The sequence below is a fragment of the Prinia subflava genome, chromosome 18 (assembly GCF_021018805.1).
Source record: "Prinia subflava isolate CZ2003 ecotype Zambia chromosome 18, Cam_Psub_1.2, whole genome shotgun sequence".
Classification (NCBI taxonomy): Eukaryota; Metazoa; Chordata; class Aves; order Passeriformes; family Cisticolidae; genus Prinia; species Prinia subflava.
Window position 1 is genome coordinate 2543673 of NC_086264.1, and position 24238 is coordinate 2567910.

At 45.1% G+C, this 24238-nt stretch overlaps 2 protein-coding genes across 4 annotated transcripts in view; both read right to left on the bottom strand.

Annotated features, from left to right (window-relative positions):
* SEPTIN11 (septin 11) overlaps positions 1–24238 on the bottom strand; it is a 215859-nt gene that overhangs the window by 151510 nt on the left and 40111 nt on the right. The window lies entirely within an intron of this gene.
* SHROOM3 (shroom family member 3) overlaps positions 1–24238 on the bottom strand; it is a 112326-nt gene that overhangs the window by 73415 nt on the left and 14673 nt on the right. For all 3 annotated transcript variants that reach the window (XM_063415350.1, XM_063415348.1, XM_063415347.1), the window contains exon 2: positions 4865–5019. In XM_063415350.1, the coding sequence (XP_063271420.1) occupies positions 4865–5019 (155 nt within the window). The remainder of the gene's footprint in view (positions 1–4864; positions 5020–24238) is intronic.

Consider the following 24238-nt stretch of genomic DNA (forward strand, 5'->3'; position numbering starts at 1 on the left):
AGGATGTCTGGGTTTTATTCCTGATCTTGCCGCTGAGGTGTTTAAATGAGTTGATTAGAACCAGATCTGTCTGAAAATGCAGCACTGGCCCCAGGAGGCCCACTCAGCCCAGCACCTTCTCGCTCCCAGCATCTCCCCCAGTCTCATCGTTCAGGCAAGGGGCCACAGGAACAGGAATGTACCAAGAGAATAACCCAAATGACCCAAGTGATGCTAGTAATCTATAGGGAAGCATGAAAACAAACATGCAGATTATGGTCATAGCCAAGGATAAGCTTAATCCTTCCTTTTTGTACAGCTTTTTAGTACAATAGGAAACGGAGGATGTTTTCTATCCCCACTCCTCCTTTATTTGACTTGTATTTTTAGTCTGAGGTTCTTTGAGAAGGAAAAGAATTGCAGGCACTGCTAAACCTAAGGCAGACACAAACCACTACCACTGAAAACAGAAAATCAACCACCTTGAATACTGATCTTCGCTAGACTATTGTGTATACCACATAAATAATACTTGAACAGGCTTCTTGCAGTCGCTGGTGTCAGAATGACTGGAAATATGCTAAGAGCACACGTGGCCATCTTGGAGTAAGCAGTTTTGCTCTAAGTCACAGCTAGTTTGAGATTCATGCTTTGTCCAATCTCACTGGCTCTGCAAACACAAGTGTCATTATCAGAGGCCATTACATCCCTCACATCTGTGCTGGCCTGAGCCCTGAAAACTACACCCTAGAAGAGATCTGCAGGGCCCTTGCACTTCGGTATGGACAGAGCAAGGGCCTAAAACCCTGGTAATTCTCTGCAGAACATTTTTCATTGCTGTTCCACCAGCAAATTTTAATGGAGCTTTGCATTAATTTCCCCAGCCTGAGGCCAGATCCCTCACAGTGCACTGTCCCCTCCACAAGCACGGCTCCAGGTGCTGTGCCCTCTGCCCGCCCCGCAGCCGCAATGCCGAGGAGCGGCCTGTGGGAGGCCTTGGCTCGGGCGGTGTTTGTGCTGGGAAGGGTCTGTGGGACTTGTCCCCCGCGGCTCCCCTTGGTGGCACAGCTCCGTGTGCCACCACGCCTGGCTGCTCTAATTGCTGCTGTTAGGGACACGCTGCATGTCCAGCCATGTAAACAGTGTGATGCTCCCGCAGCCATTCCTGCCCGCTGACCTGTGCAAAAGCCTATTTTTGGCAACTGCTCCAGGCCACTGTGGGGCTGTAAAGCACACAAGGCTGTGCCCATGGTTAGAGCCTTATCTTCAGCTGATGAAGGCATGCACAACACAATTAGATCAGACTGATACCACTGAAAAGGGTCTTTTTTTGATTGCATCCAGCTCTGCTTGGATACTGCAGTTGGAGAGGAAGCAACAGAAAAAACAGTTGGAAAAAATTATGTATTTCACAACAAACCAGCTAAGTCTTACTTCTTTTGTAGCTGTAGCTTTCAAACAGTTTTTCCTCTGCCTAGTTAAAGATCAACTGAGTATCAAAACCTCTGTAAGGCAGTGTGCTGAGGACAGTAGGCCAGCCTCCCGCTACAAAATCCAGCAAACTGGTCTCTCCAGTTTCCTATTGTGATTCACACCGACTGTTCCAAATGGGCAAACCCTGAGCAAAGCGACCTCCCCAGCATCAGGCTGTGAATTCCTCAGGCCTGATGAAACTGGCTGGGCTCATACCCACGGTGAGAGACATTTGTCGCCAGCAGTGATTCAGACACACTGAGTCACTCCCTGGGCTGCAGAGCAGCTCCTGCTCCAGCTGGTTCTGGCCTCAGCACAGTGGAGTGAGAGTGCCAGCAAGGTCCCTCAGAGCACACCGATTGTAGGCCTGAGGTGTACAGGAATGAACAAACACACTCGTATCTGAGTCCATTGTCCTGGAAATGAATGGGCAAAACAACTGAGGAATGGGCAGAGAGGCAGGACACAGCTTTAGGAACAGCCTTTGAAACAAGGGAGATGGGAGTAGCCGTGTTAAAGAAGCAGAAGAAAATGAACATTTGAAAACTCACTGAAGGCTTTTGAGCTGGGAACAAGACAAACAAAATGAAGCTAGAGAGCATCCATGAAAACTGTTCAACATTTATCTCCCAAAAGATTATCCTCTTAGGGAATAGGCACAGGATTTACTTAACACTGGGGCTCATTAGGTCATTCTCGTCCTCTGCCCTACTATAAGTCTGTGAGCAAGAAAGCATAAACTGTATAAATTCACAGCTTCATGTCTCACCTCCTTCAAGTTCCTCCCTGGGGACAGCAGGACATTTGCACAGGAGTGAAAGGCAGACTATGGTCGTCATGTACTAAATGCCCTGGTGCTGGTAATTTGATTTAAACCATTGGTATTTATTAATAATAAATATCCTTGTGAGACAGATAATTTTTCTTATTGTTATTTATTTTAGCCTTTTAGCCTTTCCTTTTGCCCTGGATTTTCCCTGATTTTGCCTTCACATTCACTTCATTGAAACTATTCCTACTTTTCCCCTCCATTACACTGATCAATCAAACTTGAGTTGATGAAGACTGATGATGACACATTAGTTCTGACATTCCAAGGGAAGTACCACATCATTGCGTCAGCCAGTCTGCAGACCTGCAAGGTGTTGTAACATCTACTTTTGCTTAGTAACACATGGAGAGGCTCAGGGTTTAAGTACTAAAGACTTACCTTTGCCCTGAAATAAAAGCCGAGATTAAATAGCAATCTGAGTATGTTATGTGGGCTACGACACAATACATCTGATTTTAAAAATGTGTGCTTTCTGTCTGGTGTGATGGTTGGTGTCACCACCACACTGTTACAGAGAACTTCTAAAGTTTTCATTTGAAAAATGAGCAGCTAAATCTTCAAAAACATGACCTGGAATACGCTCTGCAAAGAAACAGAACCAAGCAGACCTTGCTGTTGTTTGTATACGACTTTTAAGGATTAAAGTCCATGTCTGTGGGAGTTTGTGTCATGCCATAAGGGAGAGTTTATGTGAATACTGAGAGCACTGACAAAAAATTCAGGTCACAAATAGGTCAGGAAGTTTTCAAACTGCTGTATTTGCAGCAAGCAACCCTAATCCATTTCAGTTCAATCATTATGGCAAATTTACAAAAATCAGCATCACAAGCATTTCAAAAATAATTTATTTTCAGATGAGGTAGTACTGCAAACATCATCTCAAACCAACCAAACTGGACCCCAGGTGGGAAGCAGGTTAGTGCTGCCTTTACCAGGCTTAAAGGTTAAACTGATTCTGTCTGAGGTCAAGGTAATCTGCACCACTTTCTTCTGGAATCCTTATTTCATCCCTTCTTACCCTCTAGAACTGGAAACAAAAATCTCTTCTTCTACCCTGGCCAGTTGCTGAGTCTGGCCACTTCTGGTGATGGAGAGAATTCAGAGAAACTTGTGACTCACTGCCCACAGAGCAGTCAGGAGCTCACATTTTCTGATTTTTGCTGCCTTCATGCTGGCACTGCAGGGTCAGCTGGGACTGGATCAAATCACCTGAAGGCTGGGCTCTTAGCTCTTAACTGCAATTTTCCAGTTCTAAATTTATGGATTATCACTGAGCTTTAAATGTGCACAAAGGACTCAAAGGACTTGGCAAGGGGATGGTATGTGAATGTAACACCGCTAAAAGTTAGTGTGCTTGATCCTTCTAGTGGTGATGAGTGAAGCCATGAAAGACTCCCAACCAAATTTTCTTCATGCTCACTATAGTAATCCAAACCAGAAAAAGATCAAAACCCCTTGCATACTCTTTAAAGAGGGAATAAAAAGGTGGAAAGGTCTTGGGAATATAAAAAACGCAGACAAACTATAGCGTTACAAAACAAACAGGTTCTGTTTCCACAGTTTTGCTAAGTTAGCTTGAATTAAACATTTTGTTCAGTCAGTGCAGTTGGATTACAATCTACATTGTAATCCAATTTAAAGTAAAAACTATGTATTTTTGCAAAACACTCAAATTGCAACGAACTCCTTTTGCAAATCCTCTCCCAATGGGTGCACAAACCATGTAACAGTTTTGTATATGAATATTCAGAATTTGCTGTAAGGTTACCTAAAGATGTTTTAGTTAAAGAACCAAATAGAGTCAGCAAAAGCAGAAAGTACAGCCCAGAGAGCAGGAGAGTGTCTGAGCTGGTCATACCTGCCCAGCTCAGGCATCACCACTCAGATATTACTCAGTTGTTCCAATTTAGTGACCCAAAAGGACACTTTTTGTGTGACAAATGACAGCTCACCAGCTGTGCTGATCTTTACCCAGATTCCTTTCTGGCTAAGTGTGGAGATTGAGGACAGAGCAATCCATAAAGTGACACCAGCTATCACTTAACTGCCACAGAAAGAAACTGGACATGGCCACAGCAAAAGAGATAGTATTTCTATTAAAGTTTTAAAAAAACAAACAACACAAATTCCAGACCCAAACAGCTTTGGTTCAAAATCCTCAATCACTCACCTGCAGAACACCAAACAGCTCCAAATCTTGCTGAGGCCAGTGGAAATCTTTCTGCCACCACAGCAACAGTGACAACATGCAGCAAATGAGGCAAGAGCTATGTACAGAAATGTCACCCTTTGGCAGGGAGCCCCAAGCAGTTGGGAGGAAGATGGGACTGCTTGTACACCATTGAACAGGGAGCCTGGAGTGTCATGTGGCAGGGGAGCAGTGCAAGAGAATTGGGTGTTTCACATGCTTGGACATATCAGTGACAAAGGAGTGCCCTTGGGCTCATGCCCGTGTGCTCAAAACAAGGCTTGTGCTACGATTAGGCCAAGCCATAGGCCTCCATCTGGAGAAGTGAGGGGCATGGCTGGGTGGCCTGTGGGGCAGGACGAAGGCAGGGAATGACTGTGGCTCTTGCCTACCTGCGGACAACAAGCTTCAGCTTCTTGAAGGAACCTTTCACCAGGGAGATGGCCTCTCTCCTGGAGCTGCTCAGCTCCACCTCATTGATGTTCACCACTTCATCACCAGCTTGCAGCTTGGAAGGCAGGGAATCTGCCTTTCCTCCCTCTTCGATCTGCACAGGAGAGAGGGGAGAAGGTGAGACATGCTTGACAGGTTTGGCTTTTACCTGCAGAGCTGAGCGTGTGTTTCTGTTGAAAGAATTGATCTACCAGCCCCAACCTCTGCTCTTGGATTAAAAAAAACCTGATCTCCCTTTGCCAGCCAGCTCACTCAAAGGTCTGTGCTCGCCACCCCTACTTTTCATATAGATAGGATCTTGAAATCAGCAGCCAGATGAGTTCTGCTGAGAAGTACTGTTTAGAATAAGCCTGAAAAGTCTTTGGTATTTGGAAGCAGTAAACGCCAGCAAACAGCCATGGAACGCCTCTTGATAAAGCACCCAGGCACCAGCCCAAGGACAAAGCCAGGATTAGAAGAGCTTGGATGTGATTTTTTTTGTTCCAGCTCCCCTTCAAGATCCAGATGCCTGATGAACAACAGCTTCTTTCTTACTGGCCAGCAGCAAAGAAGGAGCACTCAGGTGTAGGTAGTTAATGAAGTGCAGGCTCTCTGTAGGGTTTTTCAGCTAGAGATATAAAGAAACTAGATGATTATTTGAATTTTATGAGACAGTTAGCAGCCTATGAGAAAATAAGTAGTCCAGGCTACGTAGTGGCAAGGCTAGAAGCAGAGTCCTTAGGGAACTTCCCTCTGCTTTGTATGGCCATCATGTACAAGGCGTAGTGACTCCCCATCCGTGTGCCAGCAGAAATACACCAAGCCTGGAAAGAAGTCAGTGACAAGGCAGAGGACAAGAAGATCTGGCCCAGGATCTCTGAATTTCAGCCTTGTGCACTAATGCACTCTCTCTAATGCTCCAAGTGCAACTGATAATTACTTTGACTTCAAAACTTGCCATCCCAAAATCTGCTATTCCAAGCACCCAGCAGTCCCTGCTCAACAGAGGCTGTGACCAGAGTTAGCAGATGCCACAGGACCCACACTCCTGTGTAAGATCTCCTGGCACAGCAGAAGTATAATCGCTGCCTTCAGGCACTCACCTTCCGAGACATCCTGCTGTGACAAAGATTTGTGTCTGGATTGGATTCTGCCTCAGATCCAGGCAGGAAGGGCAGCTATTTGCAGGGGTGTGATTTTCGGAGCAGTGAAATTGCACGCATACTTCTGGAAGGTGCTTTTATTTCAAGTCACGCCAAGCAGTGTGTAATTGAGCCATGCCCCAGACATGTAACTCAGCACATGCAGACACAGTGCCCAGGTTTTTACCAGGGCATTAGTTCAGGTGTTGAATGGTGATTTCTCACAGGCAAAGCTGGTCTGTTCCTCTAAGCCAAGGAATTCCAGCCCAGGTACTTCTAAAATGTAAAATCTGACTTCCCCAAACATCAGCCAATAAATTCTCCAAAGCCCCTACAAAGGGAGGTAAAAATCATTGCCATTCATCTTACCAGGAAGTCATTCCACTGATAAATGAGTTTTTTCTTTTCTTCTTAAGAATGGATAAAACCACAGGAATGAGCCTTCCCATAAAGAGCCTAGTATCACAATTACCAGGAAGGGTGAGAGATGAAACATTAGCCCTTGCTGCCAATATAAATAAATAACAAATGAAAAATGCAGTATTGCTGCAGTTTATTGCTGCTGTAAAGCAGAACAGGTGGGTATCATTTCAATGAAATACAATAGTAGGGTACTGGGGGTTAGATTTACTTGTGATATAGTCAACAGAAGGGATTTTCTGTTTGATTTTGTTTTGTGTTACAGCACATATACTGGAGAAAAGTCCTGCTTGGAAAAATATGTTTTGTAACAAGTACCAGCAACTTCAAAAGCTGCGATACTCATCAGAAGCATTTGTATTAACTTGTGCCTGGATGAACCTAACCTTGAAAAAATCAACAGAATCCTGATCTGTGCTTTATCACCTAACAGTTCCAATTGTAATTGTATATTTGAGGTTTTTCACTACACAGGAACATTGTTTTAAGGTTCTCTTTGTAGCTACATGGGCCAGACCTTTCTTTTTCTCCTTTTTTGGTGAAAATGGACATTCGGATTCTTCCATATTCACCTTTATAAATAATGTGAAATCAAACACTTTCACGGGAGACTAAACCCTGCAATACTTCTGATAATGCTGATAACGTTATTAACTGCTCTGAAAGGAATCTTTCTTCAAATCCTGATGCGTTCCAGCTTATCCCTATGCCAAGGGCTCTTAAACTGCAGCCTGCAAGGCCAAGCAGCCAGCCACAAGAGCAAAGGATGCCTTAAAGGAAAGTCTGTTAGTACAAGTAGAGTCATCTACAAGACATGCCAGAGGCTTAAAGTGAATTGTTTTGCTCCTGTGTACTTAAACTGTCCAAGACCTAAAACCAGACCCACAGACCAAGACCTTCTGCCTTTGGAAGCTTTTGATGCCAGCGTCAAACCTGTATTACTTACAAACTTAGAGAGAATATAAATGAAGATGTGGACTTACATTTTATTGTTGACACAGTTCTGTCATCTATTACTAACCTGTTAGCATTCTCATCTGTCATCTATCCAACTGGGGTTACCTGGATACAAATTCCTGAAAGTTCCTGGAAGAAGACATTCACATCAGGCCTGTGACCTGGTACTACTGCTCAGAGAAGCAAAAAAGGCAAAAAGACTAATAAGGTTCCATCAAAAATCCAGAAGCAAGCCCCTGTCTCCCAAAGCAAAGCTCAAATGCTTCATGTCCATTCTTCCTCTTTGTATGCCTCGGAAAATATTTGTGTTTAAGGAGTGGTGATATTTCATGGGAAGGATTGAGTGATTCAAACAAAAGAAGCTGCACTATAAAGCTCTGCACAAAGCTGCACAAAGCTCTATCACAGTGTAACAATTATCAACAAAGCAAACAAAGCTCAACATGCAGGTAACCTGTTTAAGTGAACACCTGCTTCACTGCACCAGGGTGCACAGAGTCCAGGATGGGATGTGCTGGAGGCACAGAGTTGAGGATGGGAGATGTGTGCGCACCATGCAGGCCACAGAAGCCACAGGTGGGGATCACTTCTGTCTGTGGTTCTCTGCTCTGAACAGCCTGACTCACCATGTGCACCAGATCCCAAATGAGCAGGAATGGGAAGGCAAGTTTTCCACAGTTCTCTAAATCTCCAGTGGATCTCAGTGCTGCCACTCAGCCAGGGCAGAGGCAGCAATGCAGTCTGTTGTTTTCAATGTGCAAGTGGAGCAGCCACAGCATTGCCAAAATCACCCTCAATAATCACTTGCGGCAAAAATGTGATGGCCATAAGCTACAGGACCTAGTGCAAGGGGCCAATCAATAGCCAGCAAGACCTCTTATGGTTTATTTAAGCTGAGAAAAACGAGGTGAAATGCAGCCAGCAAACCTTGTGGCTGTTACAGTTGTTGCTTATCCATCAGGAGCAGGAGGAGCCAGAGGGAGCCAGCCAGGGACTGAAGTTTTTTCCTTTTGGCTGAATTAGGCCAACTGCTTTGCCAAGTCAATATGTGGGAGGTGACTCTGACACATATGGGGTGGAGGAATACCTGAAAATCAGTCTGGCTTTTAACCTTTGGGGCTGGATTCAATGGCTGGTCTTACTACAGGTGCTGTGAACAGAGCCCAGGCAGTGCCAGGAGGGGAGAACAGCTCCTTCTCCTTGAAATCAGCAGGAGCATCTGTACAGCAAAACATGTCAATAGCATAAAGACTCTTGTTTTCCACACCTCAGTTTCCCAGCTGGAAATGGACACAATTGTTCTACCTTGCTTGTCCTGCCTAATTAACGTGTGAGTGCTCTGTGGGTGGTGATGATCCAGATCTTGGCTCTTATTCCAGATGTCTCTGCAAATCCCTAGCTCCCAGGCCCTGGCCCTGCGAAGAGTCCATACTAATTAGAAACAAGCAACAGCAAAGTAGCCCTTTCCAGGGGGTGTTCACCACCCATCCACAGGATTGTTCCTATTTTTTGTGAAATCCCATCAAACTTCCGTGATTCCAGCATGTCCCCCACACCTTTTTTTCTCCTGTTTACCACAAACTCATCCAGCCAATTCTGTCAGGTTCTTTTGGAAGGAGAGGACAAGAAGCTTCCTGCCAAGCTGGCCTCTCCTAAAATACACCCACTTCAAAAGGCCTCCACAGTCTCCTTGGGCTGATGCAAACTCCAGTCCTGCCGTTGTCTCTTCTGCAGTAAAGCCTTCCATGCCCACTGCCCTTTGCTGAAAATCCCAAAGGCCACCCCTGGTCCTGCTTTGCATGAACATTCCAAACCATTTTCTTGCATTAGAGGAGGCTTCTTGTCACTCAATAGATCCTGCAGGAGACTTCAAACTCATGTGTTCCCCCTTTTTTTGGCTAACTGTAAAAGCAAGAAGTTGCTTAAGCAGATCACCAAGGATACATAAGACTTAACTACTACTGCCTTTTGTTTGGCTCACTATGGTTACTGTAGGTTTGGAGAACACTGGCTAACTGAGAGCCTTTCCTGATTATTTTAAAGAAGTTTTCTTTATTTGTCCCTCTCTTCCCTTTCTTCTAGGAGCTTTTGTAACAACAAATTCTCTGCAGCTCTTAAGATGGATTATTCCATCTTTGTGTCCTTTCTATGATGAATGGCATGTGTGATTCCTAAGCTGCAAACTTACTTGCTCAAGTTTCTCAGCAAAAAAGAGGAGCAATCAAGCAAAGATGTGTGCACACTGTATGCAGTTGCCCAGGTAAGAGCAGAGCCACACAGCAGGTTAGGACAAATCCTGGGGGACACCTGGAGAAGCCCTGGAAAAAACAGCAAGCCAGCATAGCAGGGTGTTAACAGAAGCAGCACCAATTGCAATGACAAACTACTGCCCTTTTCGTGTCAGGAATTATAATGATGGGAAGAGAAGCATCACATATGAACGGGTGGAGGTGGATGTTCAGAATTCCTGAGCTGCTGGAAAGGATTTTATAGGAACTGACAGGGTGAAAGAGGAAGAAATTTTGCCCCATGAAGGAATGGAGAGAGGGAGCTTTCTCTGATGCAAGAAGTCCCTGACTTTCCCAGGAGCAGCATTACAGAAAAATGTTCTCTGCTTTAGACCTCTTGTTTTGAAGTATTTTACTGGAACCATTTCCATTATTTCCAGTGGAAAGATGCGTTTCCATAGAATCTGGAGTTCATTTCTTCACAAGATCATTAGCACCAGTGCAATGCAAGGGAAAGGGTTAAACCAGAAAATCTGACTGTATTCATTGCAAGTTCAACAGCCACGATTTTAGTCACTTTTCAGTGCCCAGACTGAAACTTCAGACTAGGAAGACTGGGATGTTTCATTTACCTGTCCACTATGAGGTGTAGCAGAGCCACACCAGACCAGTCATGCGTTGCACCCAGCGCAGAGCAGGGCACACATATTTTGGCTTGCTCAGAAAACTCGCTGAGTTGTGAATTGATGTGGGCTTTGTGTTGGAGATTTTTAATCCCCTGTGGAGTTCAGAGATGGTTCTCAAACCTAAAAACAAAGTTGCAGAGCTGCTGAATGTCTCCAGAGGATATGCTGCTCCCCTCATTCAACCTGAATGCCATGTCACAACTGGGGGGCAGTGACATGCAGCAGACAGAAATTCCTCCCCATTGTCCCCAACATCTGTGTCAGCGTGACAGAGCAGTTAAGATAATTCAATCAAGCAATAGTTAAGTCAAAGGTCTCCCCCTGGAGCCATGTCTCTGCTGGATTTCCCCATCCCTGGTGCATACATGCATCTCGAGAGAATTCAGCTATTGCCATTTACTCCAAGCGAAGGCAAGAGTTTCCAAATTTGTTATTGTTTTATGATGCAACTAAGAAAGGAAGGCATTTTTTTCTCATAGTGTTCTGCATTGTTCTACAATAACATTTCTGCTCCTAAGTACAAAGCATACTAGTGTGCAGACTAATTTATTCCAGGTAATCATACAAGGTTTATATTGAATTACTTCACCTTGAGAGGCTGAACTTTATTCAGTGGAAGAAAAGTTAAACTCCACAGCTTTGAAGGGTTAGCAGGGCTCTGAAACCTTTCCAATACTTTAAAGTAAATGTTTTTTAACACAGGTAAAGAAGGCATTTTCTTCCACACTCAGCCTGAACATGTTAATGAACACCCAGGATGTGAGTGCAAGTGGTCCAGATGGTACAGGGACTGCAGGCACCCAAGCTGCAATCCAGCTGCAGATACACCAGTGGGATCTGTGTGGGAGGGATGCAGGTTACTGACAACTGGCGAGGATTCAAGGTCATTCCTAGGACTGCCCCGCAGGCCCCAACACTTCCACACCTTTCCATTTCCTGCGTGATTGTTTCCTGTCCTGGAAGCAAGGTTAATCTCAGCAGCCAGCCCCTCAGCAAAAAGTGGCAAGAAGTGAATGGAAAACAGATTGCTGGCTTCGGCTCCAAGAGATAAGGAGGCATGCCTGGATGAGTTTGCATCTGACTCCTCTTGGTGACTCTAAATTCCTAAGCCAGTGGAGGAGAGAAGGCTTAGCTCTTAAGATAATTTTCCACCTTCTTAAGCACAAAACTGTTAGGCTCCCACAGAGATTTCTACATTTAAAAGAGGAAGGGGCAGAAAAAATCAAATCTTCTTTCAACCAATGCACAAAGAAAGATGTGCCTGTGATGCAGCTTTGATTCAGGCCTTCAAGAAGTGTCCAGGATCTTTTCTGTAACAAGAGGCAAAACTAACAATAAATCTTCTCCACCCCTCTTCATATATACAAGACAAGGAACTAATCTGTGTTTGCTGTGGGTAACACCTTGAGCCGTATCAGGTCCTGCTTTTAGAGGCTTGGCACAAACACCTCATCATGAACAATTCCTGCCCCAAGCCCTCCAGGATCAACGAGCAGCTTTGACAAACAGAGGGATGGAAAACAAATGTGGAAAGGCTGTGATAAGCAAGCAGAGAGCAGCACCAAAATCAGCTCTCAGCTACGCATTGGCAGCATATGGACTGAACCTCCAAGCAGGGAGAAGAGCAGCTGCAGGACAGGGCAAAGCCAGCTGGTTCTCAGCCAGCATAAATCCATCACCAGTGCCTCTTCCTGCCTTTCCCTGCTGTTGCTTACAGCCCACAGCAACCAGGCAAGGCAAGGAAGGACCAAGGTACACCCGGGTCAGCTACAAAACAGCAATGCCAGTGCAGGTGCAGAGCAGTGCTTGCCCTTTGAGGGACCATTTTGTCCTGTTCTTCCTCTGCTTCCTGCTTCCAGCTCCAATCCCAGCCTGCAGAACACACCCTGCCCATGCTCCTGGGAATCAGAGAGCCTTACTTCTCTGCTCACTGTTTGGTTTTTGCAAACAATCCATTCCAAGCATGCCACAGAGGGTACAGCACCAGGTGACACAAATATTGGGGCCTGGAGCACATTAACTTGATCCTGTTTGGTCTGTGGCGATTATCAGCCATATCAGCTGAAGGGGCTACAAGAACTCATTCCCTGTTCCTCTCTTGTAGCTGATACAGCTCGCCCCTCTCCAGAGCACACAAAGCCAGTGGCTGCACATGGCTGAGAGTTAATATTTGCTTTGCACAGGGAGAGTTAAAAATAGCTGTTTGCCAAAGAGTCTGCTGGAAAGGTCTTCTGCTCTGCCCCAAACACACCCAAGGATTCCTTTTTTTCACCCTGCTTTGCCATCCTGCCCCCAACCTTGCAGTCCTTCCTCACATTTCTCACAAGATTTCAGTAACTAAAAACCCAGTTCCTACACTTTGACAGTGAGCCCATTACAGCCCAGGCAAGAGGCTATCAAACTTGTGGCCACCCAGCACAGGAGAGAGCACTGCCTCATACCTATGGAGTCTGTGGCACTCAGTGTTCCTCACTCAGTGCCATGCATCCCTCAAAAATGGAGATGAGCCTGTGGAAGCAGCTGTTATTACTAAAACTGAGGTACGGTGCTGTTCAGGAACTGCCTGAACCCTATGAATCTCAGCATATATGGCCAGTGGCATTAGTTGTTCCCTAATCCTTCCCACAGGCACTTGTGCAGAGCATGCACACCATCCCCAAACAGCCCTGGGTGGCTGCAGTGTATCTCTCAAACTGTGGGATGCTATGGGCTACCATTCGCTCACAAGAAGGTTAAAGGTGCAAGAATTGGCCCACCTCAAAAATGTCCCCATTGGCACTGAGTGCAAATGGATCAGTACAGGAACATGTCATTACTTTTTGCTGTTGGCAGATTCTCTTGCTGTGTGCTGCACGACCTTCTGTACCTTCTGTCCTCTCCTCCTGACTGCCCTTGCCATCTAGGAAAGCAGACCAGTTGGAAATGTGTCTGCAAAATTGTATTTGTTCCCTACTCTGTTGCCATGAATTCATGGCAACACTACTTCAAGGACAACTTTTCAAGGTTTGGGAAAGCCAGCCCCTAGCATCACAGGAAGAGCCATAGAAGGAAATTCAGTCACTGCTTTAATCTCCTGGTTGTTCTAAAATCAAGGCACAAACGGCAAATCCTTCTCTACAGGATGTTTAACAAGTTTTCTCAGACCTTTGTATTACTTTTCTAATACTTGCTTTTATGACCTATATTGCTGTAACCCCCCGAGGTTTGACAGGGTGACCAACTGCCAGGAGACTTTCTTGGCATTGTCTCATTTTGGGGTAACTGGAAAATATTCCCAGGTAAGAAAATACGGCTGAGATGTACACACCTGGGATCAGTTTGGAGGAGAAAGGAGACAATCAGCAGCTCTCAAAGTACAGTTGTCAATGGTTTTTTCATCACATGATTAGACTTCCTGCCTTGGCATATTGCTCACATGAATTCAAAGTCATAGTCAAGAAAATCCACCCTGCAAACAGGTAATTCCATAAATTAGGTGAATCTAAAGCTATGGGATTTTCTGGCTGCTGGAATAGGTAGTACTTACCTTTCCTGTAAACAGATCCTTGGCCACAGCATGGCCAGTTACTGCTTTTAAAGTTTGTCACTTCTCTTTCCTTATTTCCCTTCCCTAATATTAACACTTCCATTATACCTATTATAAATAGCAATAATGATAGTAATGAAAATAGCAGTAATCATCCTCAAGAACTTTTCCTTCCATTAGCTAATTTGACCTTTCAGCACCATGGGGAGACAGCAGGAAGTATTGTTCCTAAATTAGAGAGGAATAAAAACAGAAGCCATGTTCATGTAACTTCTCCAGGGTCACAGAAAGCACCACACAGCAGTTCTGGAGCCGCACTCCCTGCTCTGACTGAAGTCACACTGCACTGATGCCAAACCAGACTCCTCACCTTTAATATTCCATCCATGTCTCCAACACTGGGGCATTTTCTCTCACAGCAATGTTCCCTTTCCTACAACCATGAGGAAGTGCTCTTGGATGTCCTCCCCTCATTATTTCTGGTTTCCCACTTGTCTCCACAGCTTTAATTCTCCTCTGTTTGCTGTGGTTGTCCTCTCCTTCATGATGCTATAATTTCCCTTTTTACCTTCTGCTCTTCTTTATCATGCTCTTCTTACTCCCTGACCCTAGTAATACAAACCACTAACCACGTAACAGTCTATATCTGAGAGGAAATAAAAACAGATGATGCAGCAGAGCTGTGCTTGATGAAACATCTAGAGCTCTTGCCAGGATTCAGTAGCTGCTGAAGGGATTTAGGTGCACTTAGATGCACTTCCCTCTCATTTTAATGAGAATCAGACATCAAAATTTTTAGTCACTCTTTGAAGATCAAAGCTTAGAGCAGCCAACAGCAAATAAAACTCAGTTCAACATTCAGAGAGGTGTCCTTCAGGGCAGGAGAGTACCCCTGGCACCCCTAGGGATGAGAAGGAAAAGCTAAGGGGCTTTCCAGAAGGAGCTGGGCCGGCTCACCCCAGCATCTTGACTCAGTGCCAGGTCACACACCCTGCACAATGCCACAGCCAGAGCTCCCCTCGGACCAGAGAATGGACGGCAACAGCACATGGCTCAGAGCGACAGTGCCGGGACAAAAGAGGAATTTCACGGTCCAAGCCATTGTCATCACATCACTCTTGGCAAACCCTTTCTTTACAGCCTTCTGTAATTATTAAAAATTCTTCTCAAGTGAATTTAGTGCCCATGAAAGATGCTAGGCTCACAGCCCAGGAGATTCCTTTTCCTTGCCTACAGATCAGCTTGTCACCCCTTCTCTCTGCCAAATTCTTCCCAGTTTCTTTTGTCTCCAAGGAAGACATCTTCTGAGATCTTCAGGTATGGTCAGCTCCACAAATCCAAGTGCAGCAGCTAGGTTTGTAAAATGGGCATTTCTGTGTAGCAGGCTACACAAAAAGAAAAGAGTACGCGGGAACTGAGTACACGCACCTGTTCTTGCTCTGGCCGTGTGGATGTCTTGTGCTTCCTGGTCTTCCTGAGAGCAGGAGCGAGATGGAGCAATCGTAGGATCTCCCTATGAGGGAGATAGTCCTGGCCGCTTCGTCCCCGCATCACTATCCCTGTCCTCTGCTGCCACCCCGCGGCTGCTCCAAACTCAGGGGACAACTGCTTTTCCATGGAACTCATTGTTCAGTGAAATAATTTTTCAGTTATTACTGGTGTTGTGAAAATAGAGCAATGCTGCACTTAAGACACAGAAAATATCTGAAGGGTTCAAAGGCAGATGCTTGAATAAATTTTATTGTGCGGGAAAGCAAGAATAAACTGTTTAAGAAGCGTTATTTACCTTATCCCTCAATTTAAATTCTGAAAACTCAGGCAGACTCATCAGGAAATGCTGCAGTCCTCTGTCTACATACAAAATGAGACGGAGGGGGTCCTGACCCTTTCAGTTTGTCTGGCTGCTATCTTTCAGTGCTTCCCACTCTGCCAGACATGATCTCTGGGGTCTCATTTTCCTGATAGTATCGTTCACCCTGTGGCTCAGAGCACATTCCCTATGAGTTTGTCCTGAAAGCACCTTATGCTACTAAAAATTATTTAACATTCATGTTAGTAAGACTGAATTAATCTTGTTCATGCTCTGTGTCAATTCTTGAACTACTTCCCAAAAGCCCCTGACATTCCCTGTCCACATGTCAGCAAAAATGTCTTTAACCTGCATGGGAGGGTTTTTCACCAGCTCAAGAGAATGTTGGAGCAATTTGGAAGCTAAGATGATAAGAGCAGGCCTAGCTAGTGATTAGCAAGGCATTTCATAGCATTCCGGGAACTTTCTTGTTAATTTTATACTGCAGATATGGACATAATCATGCAAAAACTGCCAGGGTGTGAGAAGAAAGACATTTGTTCTGTCCTGCCTTTACAACAGTCCCTTCAGATGTGGGTGACAGGGACAGGTGCTCCCTAAAGCCACTCTCACAGTCACACACAGCACCTATCCCTCTCTTTGCCTGAATCCTCTGAAGTAGCCACATCCTGCTTGGCACCGTCTTACCCAGACATTTTAGGGAGGGGAATTTATACCTGCATTGCCAAGCTTATTCATTTACCAAGCCAAACACTTTTTGGCAAAACTATTTTTAGCTGCAGTAGACACACAGATGAATTCAGCTGCAGGTCAGGTTGAGGCAGGTCCAAGTTTCCAGAGCTGTCAGGTGCCACGGAGATGGATGAGGTAAACAGACATGTAAAAACACCAGGCACATTGCCCGCTGTCTTCCTCCTTCCTGCGTGCTTTGGATTTACACCTTGCCCTGCACCTTCAGGATGACATGTAAATGCTTTTCTAGAGGAAGAGTTTCAAATTGTTGTTTTACCATATTGTGCCAGGGACAAGTCCCACAAAAGCATTGCAAACACAGATTGAACACACACATTCCCTTCCTGCCTTCTCCTCCATTGGTCCCTTTTCCTGGTTTCTCACAGTTCTCTCCCTTTATTTTCTTTTTTCATTTTTATTTTTCTGCTGCTCTTCTGTTTCCAAAAATACCATTGAAAATAAACTGACAGGACAAACAGCTCCAAGATTCCCACTAACAAGGGCGATGTGAAATGATGTGTTCAGCTCTTGGCAGCAAAAGGTCCTTGATGTCAGGAAAGAACTGGATTACAAAGATTCCATACTCCAGTTTTATATCTGAGACAAAATGAGCCCCAACTCCTGCATCATGAGAAGGCCATTTGGCTCACTGGCCTCCTCTCTTCTTGCATATAGCCAGGTGCTGGAGGTATTGTCACAGACACATGGTGATGATGAATGCAGGTACAAGGAGTCCTTCAAACCCAAACAATGCACGGCCTTTTCCGTTTTCTTAGCTTCAGCCTTAAGCATTGAAAATTCATATTCCTGCTTCACATTGTTTACACAATGCACTGGAAACTTTACCCTTGCATCCCAGGGTGGGAGGAGGAAGGAGAGGAGCAGGAATAACTAGAAAGGAAGGGAATGTGCCTGCTAAAGCCAGCCTACTACACAGAGTCTAAACAGCATTTCTTTAATTGCCAGGGGATAAGGCAGCAGGCACATGTTTTTATAAGCTGAATTATACATTAATGAAAATCCCAGGACATTCCTGTAAGAGCAGAGGCATTAGTGGTAGCTGGGACACTGGCCAAATTCCAGTGAAGGTAACTACACTGTTTCCCTATGGTCTCCCTACCACTTCAGTGAATGCGGTCAATTGTTTCAGCTCCAAGGCGCTCTGCAGCATCTCTGGGATGTACAGTTCTCTGGGATAACATTCTCACTTAAGGAATCTTGGCAGAATTTAAAAATAGGTCCTGTGAATGATGACAATGTCCTTTCTGGCAAACAATTTTGCAACAACAGCTTTGAGACAAACAAGCTGCAGAAAACTTGAAGATGGCCTAAAAGTTCCAAGAGGAAAGAACAAAAAGTACACTGGAGAACTCAAAGCAGAAATACTGCGGCAGACACTGCTCTGTTTGGAATCAGTTTGATTAATATGCTTCCAGGGAGTTGGCCACACATTGCCAAGTTCATTATGTGCCTTTTCCATTTCATGGGGCTTGGAGGAAGCCTATAGCAGTGCTACCGATAGGTAAGGCTGTATAAAGGGAAGGCCTTGTAACATGGCTCCGGCCTGTTACTTAGGCTAAGTAGAAGGGAACTGTGGGAGAGTGACTTAGCTGGAACAGAGAGATGTGAGAAACATGAGAGATGTGCTGTGTGACTGCTGCACGTCCACATCATGGTGATGGTGACGGGTTGGCTTGGGCTTGTTGTGCCTTAAAAACGATGTAAACTGATAACCAGCTAACTGCTTAAGAAGGCCGGGGTTTGGCAATAAAGAACACTCCTTTGCACTTGCCTGGGTTCCCTATGTCGCTCATTATCACAACACAGAAGGATTTTTCAGGGAAAAAAATCTCTCTGTAAGAGGCCTTGGAAGGGATATTTCCTTTGCTATGGCTAGAGATGGCCAGCAACAACCCTTGCTCCAGGCTTCCAAATTTTTAAAGATACCGTTTCTCTCTGCAGAAGTGTCTTAATGTGAGTTGGCGAAAACCAAGCACCGTCTTGTCTGTATCAAAGCAGACTGTGTTGAACTTGTGAAAAGCTTGGATGAGCTTTGAAGACCAGCTCATGTTCAAAGGGCCTGTCAGGAGAAGAATAAAACCACAGGGAAATGGGACAACAAACCCTAAGGCTGAAAGTGTGAGTTTTCAGCTGTCCCAGCAGAGGGGGGGAACTGTGGGGAACACTCATATTGAACTGCTGCTGGTTGCTCTCACCCTTGCCAACATAATAATTAAAAATGTACACTGCTGGCTCTTTGAAAAGCTGCAAAGAGCACCAGTTCCAGTAAAATCGCAGCATCTGTTCCTCAAGCTGAAATAGGAGCAAAGCCCAACTCTTTCAGTTGAGTCTCCCTTTTGCTGACAGGACAGACCCCCAGATTTGAACAAAGCCTGAGCAGTTTGATTCTCTTCTACATTCTGGCTCTTACTGAGGTCAGGATTAAAGCATTAGTTGCATGGAGAGCCAAAATACCAACTATGAAAACAGCACAGCAATTGTGGTGGCCTCTTGACTGTTCCTGTTGGATCCCAGAGGTCCCTATTGAATTGCAGCTGGAACTCTGTGCTGGTGTTAGTCTTCAGAGCTAAACAGTGTGCAACGCAGGGATGGAGTCCCTCCTCTCTACTTGCCACTGGCATTGTCGCCATTTGTCACAAGAACGGCTAAGTCTGGATGTCCATCTGTGGGGAAGCTGGTTTCAATCATTGATAAAACATCAAACCCCAGAGGCCAGCCATGGCTTTCAGAGGAGCCCAGCCATGGCTTTCAGAGGATCCCAGCCATGGCTTTCAGAGGAGCCCAGCCATGGCTTTCAGAGGAGCCCAGCCATGGCTTTCAGAGGATCCCAGCCATGGCTTTCAGAGGATCCCAGCCATGGCTTTCAGAGGAGCCCAGCCATGGCTTTCAGAGGATCCCAGCCATGGCTTTCAGAGGATCCCAGCCATGGCTTTCAGAGGAGCCCAGCCATGGCTTTCAGAGGAGCCCAGGTGACTGTGGCCAGTGCATGATCTCAGCGATGTTTTCCACCCAGCCATCCCTGTCCTCATTGATTAACGGAGAGGGGACTGAAGGAGCAGCATGCAGTACTTAGCTAATTACACTGCTCGAGGTCTTTTGTCCTGCTGCCTCTGGATCGCCTCAATTGATTCTTTCAGGCCCTAAACAGCTTTGTGGGCTGCATGCCTGGGCAGAAAAAGGTCTTTTGTCATACTTTAATGAACAAAAATGTTTTAAATCCTCTCCTTCTCCCTCCCCTCCAAGTAGCAGCAAGGGTAACCCTGGTGCAAGGACAGCTGTGCGTGGCTGATGGGTGTCTGTAACCATGACCATTCTCCTCCTCCAAGGCTGTGGGAGTTTACAAGCTTCCTAGCATCAGCTAACCCATCTATCCAAGGTATCTTTTGCCACTTCCACCTCCATGGACTACAGGGGATCTAAGTCTTGGAAGACTTCTAGAATACAGCTAAAAATGTGTTAAATGTGTGAATATTCAGCACGATAACACAGGTTCCTGAGTAATTAATTCCTGCATAAACCAATGCAAAACTTTTCTTTTTGGGGGGAAAAATATTAAAAATAAAAAATCCAACCTTCAGTTTAATCTTTTCCCTTCAGCATCCAGCTGCTACTGGTGATGTATTTTTTGTAGTTAAACTGAAAACACTTAATATTCTGTTTAAAACATGGGATTGGCAGCATCCCAGCAAAGATCTCCACAAAATGTCTCCTAGTCAGTTAATCTAATAAACTTCCACATATAATGAACACTTTCTCAGCATTGTCCAGAGTCATTAATCCTGGCACAGCCTCCCAAAGTACAAGCAGTAAAACATGGATATCATGACTGAGCTATGAGCTGACCATGTTGCACTCTACGTGCCTGTTTTCCAGAGCTGGTTATTTTTCAGCTGGCTGAGTTTTAGATTTGAATTAAAGTGATTAATAAATGAAAAGGCTCCTATCATCCATTCCTGTGCTCACAGTCCCTGAGCAATTTTGCTCAGCCACTTGCCAACGAAGCTGTAATGGCTCACAGCATATGCTTCATCACTTCACAGTCAAAACTCTTAATCTGAGTAATAAGGGCAAACCCCGTTCCTTTTTCCAAAAGAATGGATGTGGGGAAGGAGAGAACACCTTGGGACTAACAAGCAGTTGTTAACCCACCGTGATCAGAAAAAAAAGGCGTGCTGCTCTTTTGCAACTGCTCTTTACACTGAATGGGCTCCACGTCAGATTTGTTCCCTTGGAGTTCAGGTAAGTTGGTTCCAGTGCCAGCTTGGCGTGTCTGAAGCACTAATTGTCTTGTTTCCATTTCACATATCATCACTGAAACATTTCTGGAACTGGGAGACAAATACCAGTTTGACTGGAAGGCAGACTGAAACACAGCCAGAGAACCTGCAGGTTTAGTGCAGCTCCAAATATGGCTTCTCCCTAGCCCAATAAAAAAGTAAAACACTGGTGAAACTGCAGCCCTGTGCTTTGGTTTATAAACTACTGTTTCCAGCAAGGGCTTTTGCTGAAATGCTCACAATATGTTTAGGTGTCTGCTTGTACCTCATAGGCCCATAAAAGCTTATTTCATTCAGGAAGCACAGAGAAGAAATCAATGTATAAAAGCACAGGTCGCCAAGTGCACACAGGTGAAATATGTTTGGAGTTAAGTACTGAAGCTTGACACCTCAATACAATTCTTTGCAGATTTCAAAATACTACTTTTGAAATCAGAATTTGACTATTTGATTGACAATGAATAAATAAATGCATACGGATCACACAATGTGACAGGAAAATGCATTAAAGCAGTTAACACATTTCCCTTATCAGTCCAAAAACACAGACCAACTTTTAATATCTAGTGGTCTGGCATTGTCTAGCTCCATTACCTCAGCAGAAGGTTTAGAAGTTGGGCACAGGATTCACTAAATGCAGACGGTTCACTGTGTGCAGGGAACAAAGGCCATGAAATATATAGAGCCAAGTTCCCCAAAATATTCTTGTCTATTACCCTTCATTATGCAGATTTTCCTATTGTGGAAACACATCTGTTCCAAGATGCTGAATACTGTGCCTGAGCTTTATGCCTACCCCTGCCTATCTCAATTCCTGATATGCTCAAGTATCTTGTTTTGTATCTTAGGGACACATTATTCATTCCAGTGAAAGAAAAACACAAGACGATTTCTCAGCTGAGATCCTGGTGTTGTTCCAGCATGATAAACATTTTTATTTACATCAGCTAAAGCACTGGCCTCTGGAAATCATTGCTCCATGCATTATATCTGGTGATTTCGATGAATCAAGGAGCTTTCTTGGGAATGATGGAGAAGGCAATATAGAACCAGGATGTAAGAAAGAGGTCCTATGGCTCCTCAGCATCATACAAGTTTTTCTTTAGAACTCAAAGAAAAAAGGCCATCATAATTTATTTCCTAAGGCCTGACCACTCTATCCTATCAAAGGTCCCCTCTCCATAGCTAAGGCACAGCACTCACTTCTCTTTCTCCCATCAGTAGCTAATTCCAAGTCCAATTGTGGCCTGGAAAAAGCAGGGGAGGTGTGAAACAAAGGAGTATCAGGGCAGGAGAGAGGTTATTTCCCCTGCTGCTGAGAGAGAAGCAGCCCAGACAAAAAATGTTCTTTGATGCCGTAGCGCAGGTTTGGGATATCGGACAACTCCCAAGGGCTGTCCTTGGATGACTTTGCTGTCATGTCTCCATTTCTCCAGGCAAATAATAATGCTCATCCTTCACACTTTAATTGCCAGAAGCAAATTCTGCTTCAGTTATGTCAGGGTGCAGCAGGAGAACACTGCTGACATTTCACTCACTCTTTCCAGGCTTACCACAGGACAATTGCAAGAGCAGATTCCCACCCTGATGGTTCATCACACCCCTCACAGAGGCACTCAAGGGTATTTCTTCAAAGCCCTTGTTGTGCAACACCCTAAAAAGCACAACTCTTTGTGTCCATCTTATTCTCAAAACCCATCACCTACAACTAAGACTGCGTTATCTGCTCTTGTCTTGCATCTCCTGTGTGCCAGCAGGAAGAGCTCAAACGGCCCCAAAGCAGAAGTTAGGTAAAAGAGGGCACACGTGAGAGGGCCCAAGACAGGACCCGATTGTAAGCAGCAGCTCCTTGGTCCTGCTGCAGGGCCCCTTCTCTTGAGCCACACTGCTTTCCTCACTGCCCAGGAATTAAACTGCCCAAAGCCACAGGGCAGAAAGGATCAGGCCTGTAAGCTGGTTTCACTTTTATTTGTTCCTAATCTCCCGTCAGTTCCCACGCAGGTTTTGAAGTATCGATCACCCCACAGCAAAAGCTTCCAATGAACAATGGATCTGTGGTTAATGAGTCCCAGGAACTCCTCTCACCTTGCCCGAGCCCGTGGGGTGAGAAAGTTAAGTGCTCCTGTGCAAGCTCAAGTGACTGCTCACCATTTCCGTAATATTCCATCTCTTTGTGTTTTGCAGTTTGCCTTCTGCTGAGCTAATGTTTATTTTTCCAGAGAGCAGTTATTGTGGTAAACTGATATCATACCAGCAGTGTGGGAAATAAGATTTCATCTCCTGTACTTCAATACTTCATCCAGAAATGAAAAGAGAGCAAACTTAAGAGCCTTCTTTGTCTTTAACAAGGATGACACCTTGTTGCTAGTGCAGTGGTGATGGCTGTCACTCCTTGATGCTTACTGGGTCTCTCTCACCAGTGATTTTCCATGATTTAGATTCTGTGTTTTTTTCTAATGGAGAACATATCGCAGTCCCCTCATTTCAGGGTGAAAACCCCTTGGGCATATCAGTATCTGCTGCTGTTGTCTGGGTATTGGGACAGCAAGACTTCTAGGAACACGATTCTTTCCTGCTTGTTCATCTTAATCACACCCTTGAGCGTGTTTTACTTTACCCACATATGTAATATTAGAGAAAATAATGGAATTTCTGAGCTGAGAAAGGACTAGCTCCTATTTATGTGTTTGTAGACCTCTGCTATCCAAAACTGTGGAAGAAAAAAATGTCCTTTTACTTTTGCAGTTGTGGAGAGCAGATGATTCTTTTTGGAAAATATAACTCTCTAAGAATGTTTTCTATTCTAATCTTGCTGACTAATCTTTCTTCTTCTAAAGTTTTAATCTTGCTTAAGGAATAAATGTGTGATATTGTGTTAGAAAAGCCAATCAACTGCTCAGGCTCTAGCTGGGAAGCAATGTGAGTTCCCCTTTGTACAAGCTCTTCTCAAATGTGATTGTTTCCCCAGTGTCAAATTCCATGGATTTTAGCAGCTGAATGGGTACAAAATTTGACATGGTCAGAAACGTGTGCTTATAAAAACTTATTACCGTTGAATAGCTGATGCATTCCTGGTGCACTCATGTGCAAAGTGCCCTTGCAGAGGCCTGGCTGGCAGCACCTCTGGGCCTCATTAGTACACACGCACCCATCCCAGGCTCCCTCGAACCCCATCCCGCCTGTTCCCATGTGCCGTGGGACACGGAGCCGGCGCCCTCGTGCAGCAGCTGTCCTCAGCTAACCCCGGGGCTGGCCCAAGCGGGGCAGAGCCACCACGGCTCCTCAGCCAAGGCAAGCCCGCCACTGAGGCAGCTCCTGAGGGCTCACGTGCTGGGAATTACAGCCACAGCAATGCTGAACTGGGAACAAGGGTGGGCACAAACACCAAATCTCGTGACCTCCCAGCTGACATTGCTGCTCCAGGGTTCTGCTGGGCACAGGTAGTTCTCATCTCCATAGTGTGCTCCACCAGGCCAGTAAAGTCCAGCAAGGTGTGGCAAGCTACGGGCACATTTGGATGCCTGGATCACTGTAA